Source organism: Heteronotia binoei, chromosome 3 (assembly GCF_032191835.1).
Source record: "Heteronotia binoei isolate CCM8104 ecotype False Entrance Well chromosome 3, APGP_CSIRO_Hbin_v1, whole genome shotgun sequence".
Classification (NCBI taxonomy): Eukaryota; Metazoa; Chordata; class Lepidosauria; order Squamata; family Gekkonidae; genus Heteronotia; species Heteronotia binoei.
Window position 1 is genome coordinate 141,156,459 of NC_083225.1, and position 23,692 is coordinate 141,180,150.

General features: G+C 42.1%; 1 protein-coding gene across 1 annotated transcript in view; it reads left to right on the plus strand.

The window, feature by feature from the left end:
- The window catches only part of MORC1 (MORC family CW-type zinc finger 1), a 96,087-nt gene extending 72,734 nt beyond the window's left edge, over positions 1–23,353 (plus strand). The window contains exons 19-26 of the mRNA XM_060235294.1: positions 1,761–2,000; positions 7,246–7,321; positions 8,754–8,859; positions 10,024–10,170; positions 13,068–13,158; positions 14,417–14,467; positions 17,689–17,868; positions 23,084–23,353. Coding sequence (XP_060091277.1) covers positions 1,761–2,000; positions 7,246–7,321; positions 8,754–8,859; positions 10,024–10,170; positions 13,068–13,158; positions 14,417–14,467; positions 17,689–17,868; positions 23,084–23,140 — 948 coding nt within the window. The 3' untranslated portion in view covers positions 23,141–23,353. The remainder of the gene's footprint in view (positions 1–1,760; positions 2,001–7,245; positions 7,322–8,753; positions 8,860–10,023; positions 10,171–13,067; positions 13,159–14,416; positions 14,468–17,688; positions 17,869–23,083) is intronic.
- The last annotated feature ends 339 nt before the right edge of the window (positions 23,354–23,692 follow it).

Genomic DNA, 23,692 nt, shown 5'->3' on the forward strand with positions numbered 1-23,692 from the left:
TATGTTTCATTGAGGTCCTTCCTTTCCCCAAAGTCCACACCCCCAAATCACCAAGAATTTTCCATCCCAGAGTTGACAACCCATATGTTGAAAGTGTCTCCATTCAAGAAAGGGCTCTTTCCCACTTAATCAGTAGAGTTCTATGCAAGAAAAAAATGAAATGCATGAATGTTTTAAGAACTTACAGAAGCTCATGTGTAAGTAGAAGTTTGACAAAGTGTGGTTCAGTGGTCATAATCTTTGCACAAAGTCTAAGCAGACATATCCAAATCCTTTTGCATTTCTGAAACTCACCATTTGACTGACATAATATCACCATCCCTCAGCCTGATCTAATCCACAGGCTTATTCTAAGAATAAAATTAGGAGTGAACTGTGGGTACAGGCACTGCAAGGGCATACATTGGGATAGCCAGTTTGGAGTACTGGTTAAGTGTGCATACTCTTATCTAGGAGAACCGGGCTTGATTCCCCACTCCTCCACATGCACCTGCTAATATGCCCTTGAGTCAGTCACAAGTTCTCTCAGAGCTGTTCCTCTCAAGAGCAGTTTCTGTCAGAGCTCTCTCAGCTCTGCCTACCTCACAGGGTGTCTGTTGAGGGGAGGGGAAGGGAAAGGAGATTGTAAGCTGCTCTGAGACTCCTTCGGGTAGTGAAGGGTGGGGTATAAACCCAATCTCCTCCTCTTCTTCTAAAAATGTAGTAAATAGATGGGAATAGAACCTTGCTTTTTAATCACCAGCACTTCCACAAGAGTGTCTGGAGTTCTAACAGCATATTTTTCTGGTTTGGATCTAATTAATAAACAAAGAACTATAGAGTCATTACTTGTAAGCTAGACTTCTATCTCGCTCTTGCAGAGAATCCAAAGTTGTTTGGCAAGCCGGCTGTCACTGGATAGAGATTTAGATCTCTGAGGACTAGTTTTGTCATTGACAGTGAAGTCTTCAGTAGACTTAGAAAGATGTAAATCTGCTTAGACTTGAGCAAGGCTGTTAACAACAGAACATTTGGGAGGACATTCATTCATAGGATAGCCATAAGTTGGAAGCAACTTGACAGAACGTCACACACACACACACACACAACTCTGCTTAGGATGAGACTGTCACTAACCTCATAGACGTGGGCAATACTTGATAGGTGAATGGACAAGAGAACCAAAAAGTTCTCAAGTTAATATTTTTGGCTTCAGAGTCAATATTTTTGTTGGCTTCAAGTTAATATTTTTGTTGTTTAATCAGACAAACAAGAACCAATTGTTAAATTGGTTCTTGTTTGTCTGATTAAATAGCATGCAGTTTGGACAAGTCTGCACATTTGTTTCTTAAAGTATTTTTAGTGATACAGTGATCCTGCTTTCTGGCATTTTACATGATCCTTAGTACTAATAGAGGGTTGGGGGAAAGTGTGAAAAGGAAATGACATGTGAATTAGAGGGACAGTGAATAGTTTGCTGTCCTCATATACTATATCAAGAACAGAATGTAATAGCTCTGATCTGATCTTCCACCCTTGCCAAGTGTTGAGTGCTCACCAAACCTGAACTGGCCTGAATGGCTACTCAGCACAATAAATAATTTGACGACGTCTGGCTGCTGAGATTATTTCTAGAAACCTCAGTGGCTTGACTTTGTCCTTGAGCAAATCACCAGTTATATCTCTCATGAATCAAACTACTAGGCAGGTACAGGTATAGAAATATCTCACAGGAACAATTCTATCAAAGCTCCCCAAGTGATGCTGATTTCTCTTTCAAGAAAAATGAAACCATCGAGAAGACAGTATGCCAGAGGAAAGTTTTTCGCAAAGATCCATCTCCAGCCTGCAGTTGTTTGATTAAGAACAGTGCAAATAAAAGACTAGTACAAAAATCGAGCCTTCAAAAGCAGCCACCTGTAAAGCAAAAGATTCACTCTCAGAGGAAATGGCACCCTCATCAGGAAGAAAAACATTGCCTTTCAAAGCCAGAGGATAGGAAGGATCACAATATTTCAATGGTATAGTATAGCTGTATTGCAGTATATGCAAAAAATATTGTGTAAACCTCACAATACTTGGTGAATTTAATAATTCTTGCCTTAATTTATAGCATACATTTTGAGCACTTTACTGAACTGTTTAAAATGTTGCTTGAATTGATATACATACATGCAGTGACAGTTGATATTTACTGTGGCAGAGCGATCTCTAGCCTTCACTTTTCTGTAAGGTAGAGTGATAACCTTTAGGATGGGAAATGTAATTGGACTTCAAGATGGAATAAAAACTGAATTTATGAATAGAATAATCCTTATAATGGGTTCAGATTTTTAAAAGGATGCTAGTAACTAAGAGTGCTGTTAGGTGTGTTTCTTATCAGGTTCATAAATGTAAAGTCATTTGAGAGCCAGTTTGGTGTAGTGGTTAAGTGCGCGGACTCTTATCTGGGAGAACCGGGTTTGATTCCCCACTCCTCACTTGCACCTGCTAGCATGGCCTTGGGTCAGCCATAGCTCTCGTAAGAGTTGTCCTTGAAAGGGCAGTTGCTAGAAGAGCTCTCTCAGCCCCACCTACCTCACAGAGTATCTTGGTGGGAGGGGGGGAGTAAAGAAGTTTGTGACCGCTCTGAGATTCAGAGTGTAGGGCGGGATATAAATCCAATTTCTTCTTCTTTTTCTACTTCTTCTTCTTCTTGATTGCAATAAGTCAGGAATGACTTGCATGTGTGAATGGAAATAATCTAATAGCTAGATCTTTTCTAGCTAGATCTTTCAGTTATACAATGGTTTTCATTGGGGTCACCAATTTAGTTACCATTTATTGCAGTCTAGAGGCCTCATACTTATCAGACAAATTCTTTTTTGTACTTGGAATAAGGGCCATTGTGAATAAAAATACAATGGGCTCTAGAAGGAGGCTCTGGGCAAGTCCCCCCACCCTTGCTGTCTTCCCACCCACTCAAGTAAAGGCATTGCCTCCTCTCCCACCCCACACTTCAGGGGGAGCTGATCGCTGCCATCTGGAGTGCAGTTGTAATTCTGAGTGATCTCCAGCCCTCACCTGGAGAAAAATCAAGTGTAGTATTAAATATAGAGTATAGTGGTACCATCGTAAGCAGATTTATATCCTTCTATGGGTTTAGAATGGTATTAAAAATTATGAAATCCATGTGGTACCTTTTCTTGGGCGAACCAACTTAGTACAAAACTAAGAAGAAATGGTCTTTCAACCCCTATTCACTTTGGTCCCAGAAGCTTAGAAAATCCCTGCGGCTGTCCCAACCCTCTGCACAGCACTGATACACCTTTTCCTTACTGCCAGGTGTACCAGTTTCTTTCTGGGTAGTACTCGCTGCCAGCAACAAATCTGAAAAAGCATCACCCTCTAGATGGATTTGTATCTAGCACTCTGTGCTGCTGTTAAAGACTTTGTCCATTTGGCTTGTACCAGCTAGCACTTCCATGTTTTAGGCATGGTGAGCTCAGCTGCCTCCCTTGTCCTTTATCATTGTTTTGAAAGTGATATTAAATAATGGGTGTATCTCTGATTAGGATGACTCTATAAGGTAGAAGCATGCACAGAGCCCCAATTTTTTGGCTCTAGTACTTGGAGCCAGGGCTGCAGCCAGGATTTCATGTTTAGTGGGGCCCACAGCAGGATTTGTTGTTGGGGGAGGGGTACGCAGTTTGGAAATTAGAAAAGGGATATACAAATCGAGGGCTTGAGGCCTGAAGAGGTTTGGGGAGGTCACACAGCAGAGGTCCAAGAAGCAGAGCATTAAGGAAGAAAAGGGAGCCTGCAAAGCAGTTGCAGAGGTATCTAGATAGTGGGAAACCCTGGCATACTTTCCATTGACTTGGAATGGTCTATTTATGAGGTAGGATCCCATAGCTATACATGGGAACCCACTTTCCAGGAACATGATTGGTCCAGAAAATGGAGTTTGAATTTGGCTGGGTGGTTTATAGATAACTGCTGTCAAAATCTGGAGGGAAGATGACTAGGGAAATACTGGACATTCCAAGGTGGATTGATTTTTGGATGGTTTTAGCATATTGACAAAGAACCAAGCATGAGTGATGATTATAAGTGTCCTCTTGATGGTGCAGATGTTTGGCTGCCTTTATAAATGACTGGGCTGGATTAACAATACTTAATGGTTGCCCAACTGCCTATAGTTGGAAATGGTTCACATTGCCTTGATGAAGTATACCTTGGAGCAACGGATATAGTTGTGTATTAGGCATGCCTTAGAGCTAGGCAGACACCTCCAGGGTTTTGAACAAAGTAGGAGTCAAGTATCACCTTTAAGACCAACAAAGTTTTATTCAGAATGTAAGCTTTCGTACGCATACATACTTCTTCAGACGAAGGAATGGGGTACAGTAAGCAGAAATATATATAGCTGGTGGGCTAAGAGTGTAAACTGATACAAAGTTAGGATCAAATGGCAAAACAGTGTAATAAATTGGAAGACCGTTTGGTCTGGATAGCATTTGCATGGGAAACCATGCCTGTTAATTTCTCTTGCTACATGTCTAGGTAAAACAAAAGGAAATGTATTTCCTAGTAATGTTCTTGTCCACCTAATTTACCTCCAGGGTTTGTCAGGATATTAGATGATGTCCTGAGCATTGAATTTTTTTTTGTTCTTGAACAAGATATTCCATAGAGCTCGTGTGTGATTTTATTTAATCAGTTTTGAATTCCACCACACCCTTCCTCTTCTTTCCTTGGGTTTTCTTATATCATAGGTGAACCCAGTTGCCTGGGTTATGAGACTCCCCAAGTTTCAGAACTCTTGGTATTTAGGCTCTTAAAAGGGTGCCTAGTGCAACTACTAAGTCAAAAATAAAAGGGGGTCTTGGCTGGACGAGGCAGTGGGTTCCTCACAATTGCTTCTATTATAACGCAGTCTGTTGTTAATAATTCAGTAGTTATACTGTTCAACTTAAGAAACCTTGAAGAAGACCATTCCTTCTTTTATGTGCTATTATCAAATAGATCTGCCATTGTTGCTGAGAATTAATTAATTACTGTAATTGTTCTAATTCAGGTGCTACAAGTACAAGGTGAACAACCAGTGAATAAAGAGGCTGAGGTCATCAAAATTGAAACAGATAGTGAACCAGAAGTAACATGTGTAAGAGACAATTTGTTATTTCTTTATGTAAACACTGCCTGTTGGTTGTGTTTTCTGAGCCACAAACTGACATCAGCAGATCCATGTGTTTAAACCCAGATCTGCTTTGATTACAAATTAAGTAAGGAATAGATGTCCAGTAGCTTACTTCCTTGAAGCTTCTCCAGTGATATACTTTTCTCTCTTCTGAGCTCCAAAACTGAAAATAAGCCTGGCTGGGAGACTAGGACAGGGACTATAACTGGGAAAGACTGTTAACTACTTTTGCAGTTAAAATTGTGCTCACTGTTTCCTCTGTTTTATGAATGACTTGGCCATATCCAGATTGAAGCAAATCTGCGGCTTCCACAGTTGGAGTTGCAGTGTGTACTGAAATCCACATGAAATCCCACTGGAGGCAATTTTTTTAAAAAAAGAAAAGGCACTTGCCTGTTTTTAATACATTGTTATAAAAAAGAATTATAAAAATGTAGCTTAGATGGGGATTAAATGAGCTCAGGTCCCTAATACTCTGCTAGCTTCTTTTAGAGCCCTGCTTTGAAATACTGCTTTCCTTAATTACCTGCGGCTCATCTACCGGTACTCTGCCATGTTGGTTTATCCAAATATACTGTGCTGCTAACAGTGTACAAAAAAAGCAGTCTGCAAACAGTATATATTCAGGTATAATTAGCACATGTCTAAAATGGTTCACTGTTCAAACTAAGTTAATTATGTTCCTTCCACTTACTGTAAATAGCAGGTGGGTGATCTAAGACAAAAAGGAATGCCAGCAAGCGAGATTTCACTAACATATGTCAGATGTTACATTTTACGATTACTCTGGGAGGGGGCTGTGGTGATAACAAGTAACATAATGAGAAAAATCAGTGAGGAAGCAAAGAAAAAGGCTCCCAGAAAGTAATTCAAACAAACACCTGAGACTCATATGAGATTAGTTAGGCCATCAAGGGCAATAACAGGAGATTAAAATCAATATTGCTGAGGCTTCAAAGAGACTATTTGAAATGAAAACATGACAGAAAACCTTTTGTTGTTTTCTGTTACATAACCCAGCCCAGGAAATTATCATATTATTTGAGCAAAGAGCTCCCCCTACAAGTTTTTGATTGGTTACAGATTAGAAGAATGGGATTGAGAATTTTGCCTGATTTACCCTCAAAACACAAATGCATTTGGCTTGATTTACTAAGAAGACATATTCTAGTATACTATTAACTCTAATATCTCTGAATTTTAGTGAGTTTCAGTTGAAGCCAGGTTTTCAGTTATCAGCAAGATACCTTTCCCCCTATGCTCCACCAGGCCACTTAGCTGACCTGAGCAGGGCCTTCTATGATGCTGCCATGCAAATAGGCAAGATCAACAACTCCCTGTACATACTGTCCCACATTCTGTACATATCGTGGCTCCTACTTTATGCCTGATGAGACTAAGAAGACTTCCACTCTCCTGGTGTTCTGCAAACTATGCAACACTGAATTATTTAGAAGGACATTGTTATGTAGGTAATAGGGCTGCAATGTAAGAGAACAGGAAGATGCTTTAATGAAGGAATAGGGATTGTAGCCTATGCTATATTGCTTATATCTGTTGCTGTATGTATGATCCTATTATGTAATTTCTCAATCATATAACATGTTATTCAGGCCTCAGATTTAGTGGAAGGTCACAGGAGCACAGCTCCTGAACGTTTCTGAGAGTTCCACCTCCTTGTCCATTGAATAGTATGTGCAGCTGCATAACAATCCCTGGATGAGCTCCACCACCTATTTTTCTGCAAAACAACCCCTGATGTTGTGTTATATTTCACTTTGTTCCAGCCCTGTTTCAGATTTTTGCAATCCTATACAATTGCATTTGTCTATTAGATGTACCATTCTATGTATTGTATTTGTTTACTATACATAATCTGCTTTAAATCTCAGTGAGAAAGCCAGACTATAAATGATATAAATAACATAAAGATGTACTGTAAAAGGTACACGGCACTAGTGAAAAAGGATGAAGAGATTCTCTGAGGGCAGCCATGCAAGCTCAAACAAGGCCAAGAATATGGGGATATCCAATTTTTTAAAAAGGAAAATACCCTTTTTAAAATACAATTTTTTATATTGTAGATCATAATATCTGACAGTGAGAGTGAAGATTTGCCAAAGTATGAAGAGTGTAAAGACTTTGCTTTCATACACAAAGGTAAAATAAAACAGGTGCTCTTTCAGTGGCCCCATCTTTAAATTAGATAAAGCTGCTTGCATTTAGGTATCAGAACCAGGTTCTTCACTTGGTTATTGCTCTAAGTTGGAACTGGAGGTTTCTCAGAGTCCTTAATATATGTAACCTAATACATGATAAATGAAAAGTGTCTGTCACTTTTGTTGTTTTGTTTGTTCATGCGGCAAATAACAAGTGTTATACCTCCAAGTAAGATAATCAGCAGTGGCGATTAGAGGCAGTCTCCTTTTTGAGAGGAAGAGAGGGGCAACTGTATAGATCGAGGTGTCAAACGTGTGGCCTGGGGGCTGAATCAGGCCCTTGGAGGGTTCCTGTCAGGCCCCCAAGTAACAGGCTGTCATATGCTTCCTTCCCCCTCCCTCTTGCTTCCTTCTGCATCACAGCTTGCTTTGCCAGGCTTGCTCAATTGCACAGGCGCTACAGAACAAAGCCTCTATTTTCTCCATTGGCTGAGGCTCCTCCCTTGGAGAGGAAGGGGAGAGGCAGAGCTTGCTTTCCTAGGCTTGCTCAGTTGCACAGCCAAGCCTCTCTTCCTTCTGTTGGCTGAGGCTCCTCCCCCTTTTGGTCCCCTGGGGAGGAAGGGAAAGCGCAAGAAACTCTGCTACCTGGCATTACATTTTATGATATACATGGTTGGCCTGACAAGTTCTCACTTATGTTGGATCCAGCCCTCATGAGTTTGATACCCCTAGTATAGATAGCATTGCCCAGTAGTGTTTTTTTTTAATGTGTTACCAATGAGATTTAACAATCATTGGTTTGATAACGTCATGTTTCATATATGTCTATACACTGCATTAAAGACCACTCCCCCAAAGTGGTGCTAAAGGAGGGGGCCCTTATTCATCAGTTACCAACATGTATGCCCAACACTGGCACAAATTGCCTTTAGTAGATTGCCACAAAATTTGTCCTTGCATAGGCTACTAGAGACCTTGCACAAGGGCAGCACTGAAACAAATATTCTTCTCAGTTACTGCTCATCAGTGAGAGTCTGATTATTCATTGTGTATCTGAAACAGCTACAGCTGACAGTCTAAAATTGGCAATCCCAAACAAGTCTACTCTTGAAGTGAAGTCTATTAAATTCAATAGGACATTCCCAGGTTAGCATACATTGAATTGTAGCCTTTGTCACGTAGAGATTTGTTCCAGAGAGTGTGATATGTTTTTGGCAATGTTTCAGTGCCGTGTAGCTAGAAATTCAAGCCATGAATAAGCGTGAAGTCTAACAGGACCTAATCCACATATCCATATTTGCCATCTCTTCCTTCAAGAAACATTACCACAAATTAAGGGGAGTTCCCAGATGCATCTGCAGTCTATACCAGCTCATCCAGTTAAATATGTGCTAGATAACTTTGCATATTTTTTTCTTACATATTTAAATCAGATGAAAAAACACAGGGACAGTGTGATGAAAAAACAGACATTCAGCTTGACCTAATGGCATATGTAACTCCTGAGAAGAAGGATTTGTGTCAAACAAATTCCGTAAGGTAAGTGTACTGGAATTCTCAACAGGCTGCCTTTTGAGTTCTACAGCATTTCCAGTGGATAAAATACCACAGTAGGTTTTTAAGGCAAGGAAATGGGGTTGAAACTAGCAGTCAGAGAAATTGATATATTTAATTGACTCAGTCAAATATATTGAAATTAGTTTGCTTAGCCCTGAACACAAAGTAATGGAAATTACCGTATTTTTCGGGCCATAAGACGCACTTCCCCCCCCCCAAAAAAAAGTGGGGGGGAAAGTGTGTGCGTCTTATGGAGCGAAGGTACCTTCCTCCGGGGGGGGCGATCCGCTGCCTCCGCCTCCGATCCCGGCGCTTCCCCCGCGCCTGCCTGCCTGGCTCCAGCTTCTTCCAGCAAGCGCTGGGATCACTCCATGCTGCCCCCACCGCAAACCCAGTGATGAAAACTGGAACTCAGTTCAAGGGAGTTGGGAGTGTCTTGAATATTAGTTCAATTCATTTGTTAAAGTGCTTTCTTTATGGGCATACTGGGAAGATGTGAACACATATGAATCTGCCTTATACAAAATCAGAGCATTGGTCCATCAGAGTCAGTATTGTCTACTTAGAGTGACAGCATTTCTGCAGGGTTTCAGATGGAGGTCTTTCACATTACCTAGTGCCTGGAACTTTCACCTGGAGGTGCCAGGGATTGAACTTGCAATCTTTTGTGTGCCAAACAGATTGAACATGCACTAAGTCACAGACCATCCCTGGACCCTTGAATCCTTTTGCTATTCCTACAAAAAAATTTCATATGCGCTGATGACTTCTAGAATTCTTCCCCATTAAAAAAAACAAACAAACCATGAAGCAAGGAATTTGCATTTAACTATATCGTATAGTGAGATATGAAGTGGCTGCAGTTGCTGAAAGATCACCAAGTAGAATACAGTGACATTGATGAGTACTGAAGCTTTGAGCTGCCTGTAACTGAATATAGATTCATCAAGGTATAGTCAATACAAAGGCTTAGCTCTGTGAAGCAGTGACAGAGTACCAAGGTGTGTGGCTTTGTTTCCCCATGAGATACCAACAGTTGTCTTGCACAACTGACCATGGGGCATATAAGACCATTTGGTTATAAGTTGATCCTTGTTTGCTTTAGGTGTAATTTTGAAACTTCATCTTTGTGGTATCTTATTTGAGTAGTTCAACAGAGGAACCTAAAAAAGGTGACATGGAACAAGCACTTGTTGGTATGCAAGACTCTGCTGTTGCAGTGCCACACAGACAGGAGCCTTCCCAGAGAAGCCTTGAAAACAAAGTGATTGAAACATTAACAGATAATATAAAGTAAGTATTCCTAAAGATGCATCTAGACAAGGAAAGTTTTTATGTCCTTGTTTCCTATCAAAGAATTCCTGAGATCTCATTTCAAGATAAATATGAATCACGAAGGTATCAGGGTAATCTCTTTTTCTGGACTGGGAAACTATTACTGAAACTATTATACACTGTGAGCAATCAATATTTAACTAGCTCAGTGTTGAATCTTCCTTGTGGGATTTTTCCAAAGTTTATAGGAATTGTTTCAAATGCTTTCTCACTACCTCTGTCAGTGTTTAGTGAATTTTGAAAGACTTCACTTTTGAAATTAAAAGCACATTTGAGCTTCTCGCATTCCATTTGTTGTCATAAACCTTCTCCGTCTTGCACAAGAGATATCTGCAAACCTTCAAAAAATGCTCACTTGTCAAGAGTTGTACACTGTACATGCATTGTGCACTGGCTTGCATTCTTGTGCTGCCCATTGGTGAATTGTAGGGTGGAAACCAAGCAAGAAAGAGAGCCTTGCCAGCTGTGCGGTGTTCCTTTCCTCCTGCTTTGCTTTCATCTACATAAATGTTCATAGGATTGTGATTTAAACTTGCTCTTACTTTAGGATTGTCTGATGTGTTTAATTGCTGACTTGGGCAGCCCAATCCTGAGATCCACAGTGTAGTCCCGCCCAAGTGTGGAACTAACATAGGCGGCTATAGTTGGCTTCCAAAGGGAAGAAGTTACATCAGGCAGGGAGGGGGATGGAGTGCAGCTGGACGAGTGGGCACAAGAGAGAAGCTGTTGCCATGGTGATTTTAACCGTGCGCTATTGGCTCGCTGCTGAGGTGGAGTGGGGGGAGGGACAGGGTCGCACAGGACCACAGGATTGGCCAGTCCATTGCACTGAGAGGGGAAGTGGAAAACCTGCACCTGAGAGGCTGTCAACCCCCTTGCAGACACCCACTGTCAGAGACTCGTGCCAATGGCAGGCAGACGGGCAGAGGCATGCACCTTCTGCCTTGCTGCAGACAAACAGGAAGCACAAAGTGCAGGAGTCTACTGCCAAAGACAGCCGCTGGAATGTGTGTGTGGGAACGAGCAGACAGTGTCCCAGCATGCCACCAAGTCCAACAGACAATCTCCTCTGTGTTGCTGCGATGCTTCCTGCTGTGTGCATGGAACTCCTCCCCCGAGAGCCACAGACCTCAGAGTGTGAGATATTGGCCATGCATCTACTCGATTAGACCCCCACCCAGGTTGTGTGATGAGCACAACAGCCCTGTGGGGTTGTGCAGGCTGTTGGGCCGGCCAGGCTGAGGTGCTGCACCCGGTACAAGCCCAGCATGAGTGACAACAGAGTTGCACATCTAAGCTTTTATTGTGCTGCAACCGAGCAGAGTAGCATCCCGGGTGGAAGTTGGAAAGTCTTGCGGAGCAGGCTCCAATCAGAGGGGAGGGAGGAACAGCTGGCTGAGTGGAGGGGGGGCAGGTTTGAAATGCCACACACTGAAGCCTCTCTGTTGAATTCGCACCTGCAAAACATAGAAAGAGACCCATTGCACTCAGGAAGGGGTGCCATGCCGCTTGCAGTTGGGGAGGTGCCCGACTGCAGAAGTGGAGGGGGGGAGAAATAACCCCGCAGCACATGATGGAACCAACCAATGCATGCCCACCTGTCCTGGGTTAAAGCATTCCTGGCTCTCTTGTACTTCGACAGCCACGGCAGTTGCAGCATGGGGCTGTGTCAAAGCCAGGGACTCTCTTAAAGGGATGGCCACTGACCAGCCTCCCTGCAGGCAACAGAGCAGCTGCCTGACCCCTCCCCATTGCCACACCAGGGGTGGGAATGGGGCAAAGGACAGACGGGTGGCCTCCAGCAGCATGTAGGGGCTAGGGCAAACACCACATGCCTGAGCGCGCTACCAGGTTCCTATGCCGGAGATGCTGGCAATCTGCCCAGCCTCGAACGAGGGGAGGGGGGCCACACGAGGGTGCATAACCGCACTTACCCGTCCATGTGTGAACATTCCGGAGGCTGGAAAACTTTTGGGACTTGGACAAAGGAAAGGTTAGCCACAGAGCAGAGACTTTGCTCTACCCCTTGCAAGTCATATAGCTCACACTGTACTGCCTACGTGCCTTCTTGGTACAGCTCCCTCCACCAAGTGCTCCCACCCTCACACTAAGTCCACACAGCAGGGAACTCCGTGGCAGAACCCCATGCCATGCACCCTACCCTACCTAAAGAGTTGTGCGGAGTCGGAGCGGAAGCTTTTCTAGGAGACAGGGAGCAGCCATTTGGTGTTGGAGAGGAGGCTCAGCCAGCCTGGGGCATGAGGGAATTGGTGAGCAATTACACAGCTCCCTAAGGAGTTTGCAGGCTGGTGCAGTAGCATAGTTTGTTTTCTGTTTCAGCGAGTGTCTATGGGGCATGCCACCATTTTCCGTGGTGCAACTTTACGCCTCTTGGAGGGGCATGTCAGGGCCTGAAGTTCTTAGGAAACCGACTAAGCTGGGGCACGCCCCTGACTCCACCCCCCTTGAACTGGTGTACGCCTCTCCGCGGCACTTCCGCCCGCCCTCGGGTGCAGGAGCCCACTCAAGTAGCCCCCCACTGGTGTAAGTTGCCTCCGCTCGAGCCTAAGTGGGCTTGCACCATCGTAACTCTGACGTAGCTTCCGTCTACGTAGCAGTTAGTTTGCTCCCAAAGCATTTTCAGCCTCCACCCCTTAGGATTGTATTGTAAATGGTATTTTTAATTATTTTATTGGCATTATTTATTGTTATTTATCGAAAACTGCCTTGGCTGTATTTTTATAGAGAGGTGGTATAAAAATATTTTCAATATGTGAATGTTTAAATAGGATTCATTATTTTGAAACTATAATAGACATACCTGTTTGAATTGTTATGTTTTTGTTGTTTTCTAGAGAGTTCCTGCTGTATTTTTTACCTAAATGTTCTTTTTCAAGAGACTACCTTACTTCTAGGTCCACTGAAGATATTTTATCTATGTTCAAGGTAAGTGGGCTTTTAAATCAAATGTAAGTGAATTTAAATTCATGATTATATGCCATGGTATTTCTAATAAGGCAATGCAGAACAGCAGCATTTAATCACACACATGCAGTTATCCTAATCATCCTTCATTTAAATATGTACCTTTTCACCATTTGGAATGACTGGATTTATTTATTGGTAAAGTTAAACTGCTTGGTTAAAGTAAATTTCTATGCACTATGCAGATGTATAAATAGTATTAATAAATAATTGGTTCTGCTTATTGCAGAATAGGGCAAGAGTTGCCAGCCTCCCCAGATTCCCTGCTGATATGGGAGCCTAAGTAGGGACTATTTCCATTGCTTTTCGACTCCCAAGAAACAAGAGGGGGGTGGAATTGTCACTCAAAAACAACTCCTCCAGGGGCTCCCAATCCTGACAGAGTGTTGGATGAAGAAATGCACAAGCAACAATTGACGACCATGCACTTATGCACACATCAGTACCTGATTGAAAGGGAGGGGGCAAAAACAGATCGGAAGGTTCACACTTCCCAATCAGCTTGAGTTTGCAACAAGAAAGTTCACACATCCAGAAATGCGAGGAGAAAGCACTTACTTCCATAAAGACCAAACTTTTGCCAGTGTCTAATAACTTCAATTCAAAGGCAAGTCAGAATGGGGTGCCAGTGACTGGGAAGCGGGAGGCAGATGTTGCTGTATGATTGTGCACTTTAAATCTGGAAGGGAACAGCAACAACACCAGACCAAAGTGCTCATCTGTCTGCAACCGCCATCAGGACTTCTGATTCCAGAACCAAGTTCTTTATTCATGTATATTTGCAGAATATACACAGGCTCTTTATATTATTTACCAGTGTTTGCTAGAGATCTTATGAGTCTATTGAACATTTAGTTAAAAATAAGTACTTGGGTTAAAGTCAGTGGCAATCCTAAATATATGTTTTAGTTAGTGCAAATGTTTGCAGTTGCAGAGTAATGGATATATATTCCTTGTACAAAGCAGGTATTTGTTGGTGTAGTAAGTCTTAGGCCAAAGTTGTTAGCCTTTTGAAGTTAGTTTGACTAAACATTTAACTCCACATCCTTCAGTAAATTGTGGGAAATAATGTTTAAAAACATGCATTTTTTGTGTGGCATTTTATTTGCTATTTGAGTTTGATCATATTTCATATTTTCTGTTTGGTATTTTCTTACTGAACAAGAATCATTTGATTGAATTTTTTAAATCTCTGCATTTTGTTTTATTTTTTACAAAGCTGAAAAGACATTCTGGGCCGAGTGAGAATATACCACTAGAAATTCATCAGGTAAAAGATATTTGATATGGCTAATTAATATGCTGAACCAGTTTCTCATCAGATTTCTAGTCATCATTGTAATGGGGAAAAAGATGTACAATCCATAAGGAGTTGACTCCTTAACTTACACATAATGACTAAACCGAACAGCGATCAATAGATAGTGTTCTGTTTATTCATTATGTGAAAGTTAAGGATTGCACATATCTTCTTTTCCATTACAGTTATTCCATTACATTATTTTTATATATAAATTTCCTTTGTGTGGGCAGCATCTCCTGAGGTACTGTTGGATTAATTTCCCACCCATTCTTTTACCTGTGGTCTCTTACTATAGAGGGCAGTTCTGAGCATGTACAAAATGCTTTTCTGCTGCCACTAAACAACTGCAGCCCTTCCTCAAACATTTTGAATTAAGGAGCAGAGTATCCTTCCATGGCACATGATAGGGTTCCTATTCAGGAAATTACTTTCCCCACCATCTCCATTACTATATTTCTTAAGAACTCTTTGGGTAGGAGGAGGATTTTGAATATTGTTTTTCCTCCCCTCCCACCACTTACCCTTATGCCATTATTTAGTATCTTACTCACTTTTACTGCTGGCAATGGAATTGAGCTCAGTTATACCTGTGAGTGCCACTAGACACAATCTGGAGTATAATTACGTGCCCCAAATTCAACTGAAATCTATGGTACTTACGGTGCAATCTTAAACAGGTCTACTCAGAATCCTGCTGGAGTTTTTAGGACTGTACTTACCCAGAGCAATGAGCAGGTTTCCGCAATTCTGCATTGTCACTGTTGTTATTACTACAGCTTTTATTTTCCGGCACAACAAGAGAATTTGGGATAGCTGATAATGGGTTCCTCACAATGCAGATGCTTAAAAATGAAAAATTCTTGGTTTTGGTTTTTTCTCAGAAGCACAAAAACATAGTAGTGTGACACATTTTTCACACCTACAAACTACCCAGTGGAGCTTCTAATAGCTCAATTGTGAAAATTACTTATAGCCATGTAAGCAACATGATTTTTGAGGTTGCAAAAATGGGCAAGTATGCAAAAGCTGACTGAAACTGTTTCTTCCCATGTGCTGTGGTCATGAGCAGAAGAAAGTCAGTATGGATATAGGGGGCACAGAACTCCCATCATATCTGATTAAAAGCATCATCTCCGAACAAATGTGAGGATTTTGTAATGTGTAATTTGGCCCCCAGATTCTGACAGTATGAGTCCAGTCCAGTAAATAATTCTTATAACAGAGCACTGTATGAACAAATAACAAATATGACACAGAAGGCTTTCACAGATACATACTATTGATTTGAATGGAACATAGCCAGGTATGCCTTACTTTGTTGCTTCTGCTCCTTCATAGTTCAGAGGTCATCCAATAAGACTGACTTCCTTTAAAACTGGTAATTATGACAAGATTCAGGACTTAACAAGGGAAAAGTGTTTCTTCTCAGTATATTTCATTAATTTAGTTCCTGGCAGCACAACTTGTGGCTCAGCAAATCAAATGCTACTCACCAGCCATCATGCATGGTGTTCTACCAGGAGCTCAGCAGTCTTCTAGGACTGCAAAAGGAGGGGCTATGATATATGGCTGGTGAGCTGCATTTGGCTTGGTAGATCAGAATTTGTGCAGACCCAGTTTAGAGACTACTTTGCTCTGGAAGCTGTGAATGAAGATGGTTAAAAGCTTAGATTCCTTTTTAAAAAGACAGGTTTATGGTAGATCTGTCAGTAGTTGTTACACAAGAGCTAATAACAGGACTTCCATATTCAAAAGATTTATTTTCCACATTCCTTCTGATTATTGGAAGATAGGAACTTAACAGCTGAACACAACAGTAACAAAAGGAGGGGCTATGATATATGGCTGGTGAGCTGCATTTGGCTTGGTAGATCAGAATTTGTGCAGGCCCAGTTTAGAGACGCTGTACAACATCATCATCAAAATTTATAAGCTGCCCTCCCCCAAATGGCATACATAAGATTTAACTTCCTCCTTCCTCCTTAAGGTCGATTGTAGACCAGGGCATGGCAAAGGCCATGGTACATGTAAAGCATATTCTTTAGTGCTCCAGTATCCTGTTTTTACCCCATGCAAGAGGGTCTCATTGGTCCCAAGTTAAAACAGATTTTTAAAAAATAATTCATAAGCTCTATAGTTTAAATCAGATACTATTCATCTTTCTGTAAATGTATATTATTTCCAAAATAGGGTCTGTTCCAAAGAAGTCTTGAAGAAAAATACCTAATAGTAGAGTATAAAATGCCAAGGGGGAAAAATACCTAATAGTAGAGTATAAACGTGGCAGATGCGGTTCAATGTGGTCAAGTGCAAAGTAATGCACATTGGGGCCAAGAATCCCAGCTACAAATACAAGTTGATGGGGTGTGAACTGGCAGAGACTGACCAAGAGAGAGATCTTGGGGTCATGGTAGATAATTCACTGAAACTGTCAAGACAGTGTGCGTTTGCAATAAAAAAGGCCAACGCTATGCTGGGAATTATTAGGAAGGGAATTGAAAACAAATCAGCCAGTATCATAATGCCCCTGTATAAATCGATGGTGCGGTCTCATTTGGAGTACTGTGTGCAGTTCTGGTCGCCGCACCTCAAAAAGGATATTATAGCATTGGAGAAAGTTCAGAAAAGGGCAACTAGAATGATTAAAGGGCTGGAACACCTTCCCTATGAAGAAAGGTTGAAACGCTTAGGGCTCTTTAGCTTGGAGAAACGTCGACTGAGGGGTGACATGATAGAGGTTTACAAGATAATGCATGGGATGGAGAAAGTAGAGAAAGAAGTATTTTTCTCCCTTTCTCACAATACAAGAACTCGTGGGCATTCGATGAAATTGCTGAGCAGACAGGTTAAAACAGATAAAAGGAAGTACTTCTTCACCCAAAGGGTGATTAACATGTGGAATTCACTGCCACAGGAGGTGGTGGCGTCCACAAGCATGGCCACCTTCAAGAGGGGGTTAGATAAAAATATGGAGCAGAGGTCCATCTGTGGCTATTAGCCACATTGTGCGTGTGTGTGTGTATATATATATATATATATATATATATATATATATATATATATATATATATTTGGCCGCTGTGTGACACAGAATGTTGGACTGGATGGGCCATTGGCCTGATCTAACATGGCTTCTCTTATGTTCTTATGTTCTTAAAATGCCAAGGGGGTTTCTGTATGTGTTTCAGTATTTTTTGCAGTATAAAAGACAACGGTCAGAAGAAATCCAGTGTATAAACCAACATGGCCTTGAAGTTACACGTACCATTGAAACTAAGATTGGTCTGTGTGAGGCTCAAATAAAGACTGCTCAAGAAAGACTTAATCATCTTCAGAAAAAGGTGACACAACTATTGAAAATTCATCCAGTAAGTGCTGTTGTTTTATTCAAATTTTAAATGTGCCAATGAAACTAGCGTTCCTAGTAGGGATGTGCAAAAAAAAAAAATCGGAATTACACGGATTCGGAAGTATACGGGGAAAAAAAATTCGGATTCCCCATATACTACTGAATACCGTATTCGGAATAGCCACATATACGGTAATGCGCAGCTATTTCCGAATATACGGCCCTATTATACCCTATGGGCCATTGAAATCAATGGCAAATAGGGTATAATTGAAGCCGCCTGGAGGGGAGGGGGTTTGAGGGAGAGCCCCCAAATTTGCAGGGGACCTGAAGGGGACTCTCCCCTCCAACCCCCCCAAGTCCCAAAAAGATTGGGCCAGGGGATCCCATTCCAGGGGCACCCAAAGAGGGTGCCCCTATTCCATCATTATACCCTATGGGCCATTGAAATCAATGGCAACATAGGGCATAATTAGAGACTACTGGGGGGCAGGGGGTTTGAGGGAGAGCCCCCAAATTTTCAGGGGACCTGCAGGGAACTCTCCCCTCCAAGCCCCCAAGTCCCAAAAAGATTGGGCCAGGGGGTCCCTGTCTTTGGGCTCCCCAAAAGGCCCATTGCTAACAATGATGGGGAAAGCCCAATTAGCCACTTCCTCACTGTAATTGTCGTGGGAAAAGTGGCTCTGGGGAGCAGGAGGTTTTGAGGAGAGCCCCCCAAACTGCTGTGCAGCTTCAGGGCACTGTCCCATACAAAACCCACAAGGCCAAAAAGAATTGGACCAAGGGGTCCAATTCCTGGGGCACCCAAAGCCAAACCTAACCACATCAGAGAATCTCTATAGGACCCAAATGCACTATATCCCTCTATCTACTCTATGAACCCTGCAGGCCTGGAAGCAATATAAACCCAGTTGCCGTCACTGCCACACAAAACACAATCTGCTCAAGGTCTGCTCTGCAGACCTGGCTGCAGCAAACCCAGATGCCAGCTCTCCAGCCCTGCCCCAAACAACATGGGGAGAGCTGGCCAACCACAACAAACCTGCTGGTTCTGGGTCTCTCACCCAGGTGCCAGCTTCCCTGCCACAGAACACACAATCTACAGATGCCAGCTCTCCAGCCCTGCCCCAAACAACATGGGGAGAGCTGGCCAACCACAACAAACCTGCTGGTTCTGGGTCTCTCACCCAGGTGCCAGCTTCCCTGCCACAGAACACACAGTGTACTCTATAAAAACAAGAAAGTGACCCAGCCCACACACACCCTCGCCAACCCCCACACCAACCAGAGGTAATTTAAAAAAACCAAAACAAAACCAGCAGAATCACAAAAGGCCAAGTGTTAAAAAAGTGGCCTTTTCACCAACAAGAAAGCTCAGGCCAAATCAGTCAACAACACCCCCCCCCCCCCAATAACCTGAAGAGAAAAGTAACACAGCAGCAACACAACACAGCAGCAACAAATCAAACACTGAAACAGTAAAAAACTCAACTTTTAACAATACAGGAACTTTTCCCGCCCCCCCCCCCCCCAAAAAAACCCCTTCACCCTAACCCCAAGAAATCCAAGCCACCCAAATCAGGAGAAGTAAAAGGACACTGCACTTTTAAAAGTCCTCTCACTAAATTAAGATATGGGCAAATTAGCAAAAAAAACCCACCCCAGGCCCCCACCCCCAGCAGAACCTAACCCCAACCCCAAATAGGCTACCCTACCCACCCAGTACTCACCCACCCAAATCTGGACAAGTAAAGGGACTCTAGTCCTTTTACCAACAAAAACTAAAACAAAAACCCCAAAACTGTCTTACCTTGTCTTCTCTGAGTCCAGGGAAGTAAGGCTGAGTGAGAGAGCAGCAGGCAGCAGCAGACTGAAGCCAAGGGCCAGCCACCAGCAGCAGCACAATCTCTCTCACACACACCAAGCCACACACCAACACAACAATGGAGGAGTCCAGCAGGAAGACTCCTTAAGCAAGAGATCAAAATAACAACAATGTAGCTGATGGCTGGGCTGGGCTGGGCCATCAGCTACACAAAAGCCTTGCAAAGCATGCATTTGCAATGCATTTTGCAAATGCATGCTTTGGATTGGCTGCTGGGGCTCCTCTTCCCCCTCCCCCCCTCCCTAATCCCAGGGAGGCTATGGAAGAGGCGGGAAGAGGCCACTAAAGGCGGGAAAGCAGCTCCTTTGAGGCTGCAGAAGCCATTCCCGCCTTTTGCTTTGACAGCTTTGACAGCTGTATACTTCCGAATAGCTATTCGGAAGCATACGGCGAGCCGTATTCGGCTGCCGCATAATAGGCGGCAATGGGAATCGGCTACAGCCGATTCCGAATACAGCCGAATCAGTGTTGATTCGGCTGTATATTCGGTTCGGCCGAACCGAATGCACATCCCTAGTTCCTAGTGCTTTGCCTATGAACTTTGGCAATGCATAATGCTCACTTTCAATACGTTGTTGAGCATTTAAGCCCCATTGATCCATGGTGGTTGCTAAGTCTCTCTGTCTCTCTCCCTTTGTCCATTCCAGCCTTCCCTTCATTCTGCTGCTCCTCCTCAGACTTTTGGGTGCTGACATGCAATAAAAGGGTTTCCAATTGGAGATTTTGGGAGTGGAGCCTAAGGGCAAAGCAGGGTTTGGGGAGGGAAGGGACTGCAATTGGGTATAATGCCATAGAGTTCTCCACCCAACTTGGCCATTTTCTCCAGGTGAACTGGACTCTGCCTCCTGGAAATTGGTTGGAGTAGTGAGAGATCTCCAGCCACCACCTGGAGGTTAACAACACAAATGACATACATGGATAAAGTTAGGAAAAAATAGGAAAAACCTCGGTGCCAAAAAACCTCAGTACAAATTACAGAAGCATTTATCTATGTTATGAAATATTCAAACAAACGCTTTACAAAAGCTAAATATACAATATAAACACCTCATATAACACCTCAGACTTTCATGATATGTGATATATTCCCTTATGTATATATATCACATATAAAAGTCAGAACAGAGTACATACACAAAGTCAACCACTCTGTTGATTCAAGTTGGATCTTTCTTAGATGGGTATCTTCCATTCATGACTTCACAGTATTAATGTTCATCAAATGTAATAAGTCTTAGTTCCAGCACAGTGGGCCAACAGGTATTAAGTACTACATTTCACTGACACTTTGTCAAGTCAAAACTAAAGGACCATCCTACATCTGACATGTTCAGTGATTGCGCAAAAGATGCATTCTTCCAGATGGTTACAAACTTCCAAGCTTACAAGCTTGAGCGTTAGTGAAATGTGGTATTTAACAGTTGACTTCATTGCACTGGAACTAAGATATCTGATGAACATTAATATTGTACATTCGTGAACGGATTATACCCTTCTGAGAAAGAACCAATTTGAAACAACAGTGTGGTTGCCTTTGTATATGGACATTTATTTTGGGTTCTGTGTTCTGACCCTTTATGAGATCTGATACATTTCCTTATGTACATATCACATGAGGTGTTTATCACTAAACTTTTGGTAAAGTGGTTGTTTGTATATTTCATAACATAGATCATTGCTTCTGTAATTTGTATTGAGGCTTTTTGGCATGGAGGTTTTTCCTGTTTTTTTCTAACCACCAGGAGGGTGGCAACCCTATGCATCAGGTGTGTGGTTGCTGCTTGTCATACACTGCTGCCAACTGCAGTTGCCATAGCATGAGGGGAAATGTTTATTTCTTTAGGTATTTATACCCTGCTGTTCTACCCAATGGAAACCCAAAGTGACTTACAACAAAAAACCCTGTAAAGTAGATTAAAGTGAGAGAGAGACTGGCCAAAGTTACCCAGTGAGGATTTGAATCTGTTCAGCACTTTAACCGCTACACCAGGGGTGGCCAATGGTAGCTCTCCAGATGTTTTTTGCCTACAACTCCCATCAGCCCCAGCCATTGGGCATGCTGGCTGGGACTTATGGGAGTTGTAAGCAAAAAACATCTGGAGAGCTACTGTTGGCCATCCCTGCGCTACACTGTAGAGAGTTTAAAAGGAAAGGAGGAGTGGGAAATGACATTTCCAAGCTATTTGCCATATTTTTGCTCAGAAGGCAAATATGTACTGCTAAATCACAGTCCTTACTGTTACTCTTACTGATGATTCTCTTGGCTATTTAAAAAAATACCTTCATTGATGCATTTTATATAGGATTGCAACCTCTAATCCATTGAACCAGGAATTTTAATCAATTCTCATTTTAGTTTATTATTAGGTGGGGCTCAAACAAAGGAAGCTGAGAGTTAAAGGCAAATTTATTTAAAGTTATTCGAGCTCCATGTGTATTATACTTAAATCTCTACAGATTTCTCAAGCTGGAGCCATCCTGATATTCCTCATCAATCTTACTGCAGTGGGATGATGCCACCAAATATCTAAGTTCTCAAAGATCTTGGATTTCAGCTCTAATAAAATGAATGTTTTGACAATACAAAATTAAATTCAGCTTTGTCTGAAATGGAATTGAAGCAAGCAGGGGAGAATTACCAATTTCTTGTAGTAACCCTCTACTCAGACTTGCTTCCCTTTATAGGAAAGCATTATAGACAAAGCTCAGTAGTGAAACCATCCACTTTCATCCCATGCAAGCGTCAGCATGAGGAACTTTTGTGCTAGCAAGTCTGTGTGCTTGAAACAGGATAGAAAACACTTTTATGAACAAAATATGTCAGTGTCAAATTTGTTACACCTTTCATTTTCCATACTTAAACTGATGCTACTACCCATTTGTTCTTGAGATGAATAATATCCTTTCAGATACTGAAAAGAGATTCTCATCTGTGTCTTGTGCTCTACCTGATGAAAGGAACCAACATTTCTCAATTCTTTGTTTTCTCTCTGTTATCTTCCATATAGCTGTCAGTAATTCTTGCTGAAAAGCTACAGTTCAGCTGTAGTCTTTAAACTGCTTATTTTGGTGTATGGCTGCTGAAATCAGTATCACTGTTCCAGAAATTACCAGTTTGAGGATTACAATTTATCTACCATTACAGTCTTTTCAAAGTTAAAAATTGCTATAGAGTTGCTTGAATCCAACTGAAACCATGGTACCTTACTTTTTTGCTTGTGCTATTTCCCTAATTTAACCCCGCCCCCCTGCTGTTTTTCTTGCAGAGGAAATCACAGCGGTACCTATCCAGTGACCATTCCTTCTGAGCACACACTGATAATTATTTTAATACCTTATTCTGTTTCAGCATCTTTTAAATAACCTGGAAGACATTGATGGCTACCTAGAAAAAAATTTGGAATGAAGAACGTCTTAAGATTTGTGTGATTACTGACAATGCCACTGAATCAAGCAACATGTTTTGTTTTGGTTTTTTGTGGGCTTTGAGCAAAAAACTGCAGCCAGGCCCCCTTTCCCCTTTGTTACAGTCACTTTCTCCTCTCACCATACCTGTTGCAAATGGTCAATGACCTGCAGTGCCTTGGGTTTTTTCCCCCCAATAAAAGTTTTTCCTTTCCTTTCTGGCTCTTGGGCTTGTATTTTTGGAGATGCTAATCTATGGTGAGGATGGGGCTTAGAATTCTTTGTGTTGCTGAAAGCAAACAATACGCTTTCATATTTTTTGATAAAAGTGGAAGCAAGGAGAACAATGTAAGCCACTTTAAGTCCACTTTGGGAAGAAAGGTGGTATGTAAATAATGGACTGACATGATCTGTGACAGGGGTGTCAAACATGATGCACATGATGCACATGGGATGGAACTGGCCCACATAGGGCTGAAATCAGACCCCTGAGCAAGTTTCTTCTCCTGCTTGCTTTTCCAGGGCTGCTACTGCAGCCACATGATAATTTGCT